Raw genomic sequence first — 6,211 nt, forward strand, 5'->3', positions numbered from 1 at the left:
TGTTATTGTTAGTCCATTTGGTGATATCCACATCCAGTCTCTTTGAAGTAGGCTGAAGGAAGTGAGAGCCATAAAGCCCCTTTGTTCACCCCCTTCCCTTCATCTTATGACAGAATCCAGAGCAGGCAGAAATGCGGGGTTTCATAATTGATAACTACAGATGGAATATATTTGGATTCTGACAGGAGGACAAGGTGGAGAGAGGGAGGGAGGGGAGAAGGGAAGGAGGATGGGGAGGGTGAGTGGGATGAAGAGTGGGAAGGTTTATAGGGAGGGGAAGATGACCATGAGGGATTTGGGGAGAGGGAAGGGAAGGGGAGAGAGGGACAGACTGAGAGGTGGACAGGGTGGGGAAGAAAAAAAGGGAAGGAGGGGAAGAGGAGGTGAGGTGAGGGGTTGGATGGGAACAAGGGAGAGGGGAGTGGAAATATAAAATTAAGAGAAAGAGTGAAGGTGATGGGAGGGGTTAAAAGAGCAAGGGAGGGGGAGATAGACCATTAGAAAGTTGGAAAGAGGAAGGGGATGATGGGAAAGAGCGAGGTGGAAGGGGAAGGGAAAACGAGGGGAAGAGACAGAGGGACAGCAATGGGAAGGAGAGGGAGGGTGTGGGAGAAAGGAACGGGGAAGGGAAGGGAAGGGGAGAGGAACGGGGAGGGGCAAGTTAGAACATTAAACCATCATAATAAAAGAAATAGTAAAATGGTTCTGTTCCCAAGTCTGCATATCCTTGAAGGATTGGGCTGATAATACAGTATATGTCCACATGGTGAATGACAATAAAGAGTAAATATCCACATCTGTCCCTTATTGGATCCTAATTAACTCTACCATAAATAGGCTCTTAGCAGTAGAGAAACCATTGTGCTTGTCATCCAGGGCTGCCCTGAGTTTGCTGGCTACGTTTGGCTGCATATTAGCCACGATTAATCCATTTCTGTTTCTCTCCCATGTGGGTTATTAGGTGGTTTTTGAGCTGCTTGTAAGCTCACGTGGTTTTTCGTCATGTGTGGATTCTTTGATGCTTAGAAAGACTTCCCCTCCCACTGAAGCTCTTTCCACACATATACAAAACATGTATATGTTTTTTCTCCAATGTGAATTCTATTTTTTTAAACAAAATTTTATTACGTTTATATAAATAAGGAAAAATAGGAACAATACAGGTATGGTAAAGGGAGGGGGTGGGAGGAAAGGGGAAGGGGATAAAGGATTTAGGGTAAAATAAGGAGAGGTACAATCACATATTTCAACAAACAAGCTACCGTCCGGATCATAATAATGAGTAAATATCATATTCAACCATTTTTGCCGAAGCTTAGACTATAACATATTAAAAACAGTTAATAAACAAATACGTTGATCTATTAAGTAAACACTATTAATAAAATCTCAAAAACTCCTACCAATCAAAAGTAACAAATGAAAATCAGTAAATCAAGAAAAATAATTATATCATCAAAGTATTAGTTAGAACTCAGTTAAAAACCAGTCATCTATTCTAAAATATTGAATCCTTCAAGTTCTAATGTGTCTCTAACCATTGATAAAAATTTTCCCAAGTTCTAAAATAAATTGAATCATCTTTTTCTTTCATTTCTAATGTTAGTCTATCCATTTCTGCACACTCTAAAATTTTAGTAATTATAGTCTGGTCAGATGGTAAATTCTCATTTTCCCAAAATTGGGCAAATACTATCCTTGCAGCTGTTAAAACATGCAATATCAAATAGTCATTCTCTTTACCATAATTAGGTCTTAATATTCCTAACAAAAACAATTCCGGTTTAAATTCTATCTGTAGTTTCATCATCTTTTCCAACCATCTATGGATCTTAGACCAATATTTCTTAGCGATAGAGCATGTCCACCAGGCATGGTAATAAGTGCCTGGCTGTTGTTTACATTTCCAGCAAATATCCGAAACATTTTTAAACATTTTCGCTAAGCGCACTGGTGTCATATGCCATCTATAAAACATCTTATGTAAGTTTTCTTTATATGCTACCGCTTTTGTAAGCTTAATATTTTTATCCCAAAGTTTTTGCCAGTCTTTGCCAGGTATTTATATGGTATTTCCTCATGTGTGGATTCTTTGATGCTTAGAAAGACTTCCCTTCCCACTGAAGCTCTTTCCACACTCCAGGCATTTATATGGTTTTTCTCCAGTGTGGATTCTTTGATGTCTATAAAGGTGTCCCCTCTGACTAAAGCTGTTTCCACACTCCAGGCACTTATAGGGTTTCTCTCCAGTGTGAATTCTTTGATGTACATAAAGGTTTCCCCTCACATTGAAGCGTTTCCCACATTCAAGGCATTTATATGGCTTTTCTCCAGTGTGGATCCTTTGATGTGTATAAAGGTTTACCATCCCACTGAAGCTCTTTCCACATTCCATGCATTTATAGGTTTTCTCTTCTAAGCAGATTCTTTGATGTGTATAAAAGCTTCCCCTCTGACTGAAGCTCTTTCCACACTCCAGGCATTTAGGCTGTTTCTCTCCTGTGTGGATCCTTTGATGTTTATAAAAAGTTTCCCTCCGACTGAAGGCCTTTCCACACTCCAGACATTTGTATGGTTTCTCTCCAATATGAATCCTTTGATGCCTATAAAGGTGTCCTGTCAGACTGAAGCTCTTTCCACACTCCAGGCATTTGTATGATTTTTCTCCAGTGTGGATCCTTTGATGACTATATAGAGTTCCTCTCAGTCTGAAGCTCTTTCCACACTCCAGGCACTTATGTGGTTTTTCTCCAGTGTGGATCCTTTGATGTCGATGGAGGTTTCCACTCAGAGTAAAGCTCTTTCCACATTCTAGGCATTTGTATGGTTTTTCTCCTGAATGGATCTTTTCATGTGTATAAAGGTTTGCCCTCAGACTGAAGCTCTTTCCACATTCCATGCATTTATAGTGTTTCTCTCCTGAGTGGATCCTTTNCCCCCCCCCCCCCCCGTTCTGCCCAGCCAGGGATGCAAGTGGGTCACCTGCACTCTTAATATCGTGGTTTGGCTACTTTTTAACTTCTGCAAAACAAGGAAGTTTTTTTCTTCTCAAGGCCATTTTTTTGAATGGGAGAACCTGTCTTTTCATCCCTAAACACTTGAATCACTTGCCAGTTCTAAGCAAACTTCCCATCTGGGAAAGCCTAAGCCTAAATTGGCCCCTTGTGGAATGTTATCTAGACTTCCATGTTTTCTGCTGTTCAAGTCTCACATATAATCAAGGTCTTTTATTGTTTGATCTTTCGCTTACTGAAGTGTCACATATACTAAATATATCATTTCTTCTGTATCCTATAGAAATACGTGATCCCCCTTAATAAATGCTCTTTTCTTTCTCTGAGTTATTTTGAGATTTGTACTTTCCAGTGGGGAAATGAGCCCTTTTGCAAAGGTCAAAATTTCTCTCAAGTTCAGGGATCAAATTCTTATTAGCTCCAAACCAAATTTGCAATGTTCGAGTTTGGAGGCTACAAATACACACCATCACCACCTAGTTGTCCAGAAAGAAGTGGAGATGATTCTTATATCAACCTATTTTTTATTGGCAAGCCTTCCCCCAGTTTGTATCTTTCCTCCATTTGTTCATATCTTCCCAGGGAACATGACGCCGAGTTCGAGAACCTCTGCCTAAGAGAGCTTTGCATGCTTAATTTCAGTTTTGGGTGTTCCTGTTTCAGTTGGCCTCTTAGCCTTCAGCCAGCTTGGCCGTGGCTGGGACCCACCCTTGACTGGCAAGATCCAGCTGAGCTGGGATAGGATGGCAAAGGAGGCCTGTCATCTCCTGGGGAATCCTGAGGGCTTTGTGACCTCATCATCCCTGCAGGCTAAACTGTCAGTTATGTCAGTTATCAGAGGGAAGGGGGCTCCTAAGTGGTGAGTTAGTGTTCAGAAGGACCCCTGGACTCTGGGCAGCCTTCCCTCTTTTGATAAACGACTATCAGGGAGGTAGATGGTGGTGAGGGTGAGAGTTTGGGTTGGGATGAGGATTAAGCTGAGGTTAGGGGGAAAGACAGGATGAGGATGAGAGGGAGGATGAGAGTCAGATCAGTGGGACGGTTAGGGAGGGGGGACCAGAGAGGAATGGGACGGGGGGGGCAGGGGAAAGGAAAGAAGAGAAGGTGAAGAGAGGGAGGGAGGGGAGAAGGGAAGGAGGATGGGGAGGGTGAGTCACCGTTGTGACTGCAGGCATATTTAGCGGTTTTTCCCCCATGTGAATTCTTTGATGTCGATAGAGGTGTCCACAAACAATAAAGCTCTTTCCACACTCAAGGTATTTGTATTGTTTTTCTCCCGAGTGGATTGATGCTGATAAAGACTTCCCTTCCCACAGAAACCCTTTCCACGCTCCAGGCATTTATATGGTTTCTCTCTTCAATGGAGACTTTGATGTCTATAAAGGTTTCCCCTCCGACTACAGCTACTTCCACACTCAGACATTTATATGCTTTTTCTCCTCTGAATGCTTTGATGTTTACAGAGACCTTGACTTTCAGTAAAGCTCTTTTCACACTGGAGGCATTTACAGGTAGTCCCCCAGGTACGAGAGTTCATTTAGCCAGTTTTCACAAAAACAAATTAATTCATGAAGGGTACTTACATTAGAAATTCAGAATTGCGACCAAAAAGGTCTGTCTTTCTTCTAAATCAAACAAAACAATATGGACAATATCACTGCTTGTAGCCTTTCTAGATTTTAAGCCTACATTTGATTTCATATGAGAGAAATCTTGATGAACGTGGAGAATACAGTACAAATGAGTCAAATGAGGCTGTTACAAAAAGGGACAATTTCAACCACACAATTTCAGTTTGGCATGTAACACAATCATTCCCTATTCATCTAGTAGACAAACTGGGCCTTTTAGGAGAATACAATAAAAAGGGATGTCACTTTTTCTCATTCAGCATTTGTATGAAATGTGCTAACCAACCTGGTACCTCTTCGGAAAAGACTCCCAGGGCTTTATTTAGACCTGCACCCTCTTTAAGTTGTATCTCCACTCCTTGACAGCTCATTTGATCGTCTCCTGCCTGAATCAGTGGACCCAGATTTACTTCTCCTCCAGGATATAGATAGTATCTCACGAAGTTTTGCTGGCCTTAGAAAGTCTCTTGTGTCTGCTAAAAAGCCTGGAAGACAAGGAGACCATTGAGAGCATCCATCTGGGGATGGCCTTACGTGGTGCTGACATTTGGAAAACCCATTTAGATTATATGAATGAGATGGAGGAGCTCTTTCACACCCACAACAACTGAGGCCAAATTGACCCTAGATTGATCCATGTCACACTTGCTGCAATTAGGCACCGGGTGGGATGATAGTGTAAAGGCAATTTATTAGTCTATTATAGCAAAGAGATTTCCATCAATTAAAAGAGGGAATCCAGGACACAGAATCTGGTTTCATTTTATACGCCTTATAGTAGAAAAAGAAAATAAGACTTGATTGGATGGAAGAAATCATCCTCCTCAGTTACGCCAGAGACATGAACAATAACATTCCATAATATTAAGCATAACCATTGAAATGTGCACTGCAATAAAAGGAGAACGCTGATATGGGAAAAAGTGTCACGAGTCAAATGAGGCTATTACTAAAAGGTACAATTTCAGCCACAGAGTTTCAATTAGGCATTTAACACAATCATTCCCCAGCATCTAGTAGACAAACTGGGCCTTTTAGGCTTAAACGCTCTTTGTGTAACTGGATTCTTGATTTTCTTACCAACAGGCTGCAATATGTGCAATTTGGAACAAATACCTCTAATACCATTTTCTTAAGCACAGGTTCTCCTCAGTGCTGCATCCCAAGTCCGCTGCTGTTCACCGTGTTGATCCATGACTGTTGTGCTAGGTTTGCCACCACCCATATTGTGAAGTTTGCAGATGATACAACAGTAGCGGGCCTTATTCATGATGACAATGAGGGTGCTTACTGCAAGGAGGTTGAAGGGTTGGTGAACTGGTGTAAGGTAAACAGCCTAGTTTTAAATACCGGAAAAACCATAGAAATCTGTTGGAATTTTATAGTTCAGGCTTCTATAGCAAAACTAGGCCAGTGGCCAGCTTGCGTACTAGAGGCCTAGGACAGTAAGTGAGGCAACCACATCCTCTGAGAAAATAACGGTTAACAGGAAGCTAGCATAGCAATGGGGCAAGAAGAAGCTTGCAATCTGCTTCTGCACTAACCACATCCTATAGAAAGCTACAA

General features: G+C 41.6%; 1 protein-coding gene across 1 annotated transcript in view; it reads right to left on the reverse strand.

The window, feature by feature from the left end:
* Positions 1-2,077: 2,077 nt before the first annotated feature.
* The window catches only part of LOC107299892 (zinc finger protein 814-like), a gene marked incomplete at its 5' end in the record, with an annotated part of 26,156 nt that continues 22,022 nt past the window's right edge, over positions 2,078-6,211 (reverse strand). The window contains 5 exons of the mRNA XM_029286898.1: positions 2,078-2,137; positions 2,288-2,323; positions 2,366-2,415; positions 2,542-2,641; positions 4,172-4,305. Of these exons, the coding sequence (XP_029142731.1) occupies positions 2,078-2,137; positions 2,288-2,323; positions 2,366-2,415; positions 2,542-2,641; positions 4,172-4,305 (380 nt within the window). The remainder of the gene's footprint in view (positions 2,138-2,287; positions 2,324-2,365; positions 2,416-2,541; positions 2,642-4,171; positions 4,306-6,211) is intronic.

This window comes from Protobothrops mucrosquamatus, unplaced genomic scaffold (assembly GCF_001527695.2).
Source record: "Protobothrops mucrosquamatus isolate PMUCROS unplaced genomic scaffold, P.Mucros_1.0 scaffold5678, whole genome shotgun sequence".
Lineage (NCBI taxonomy): Eukaryota > Metazoa > Chordata > Lepidosauria > Squamata > Viperidae > Protobothrops > Protobothrops mucrosquamatus.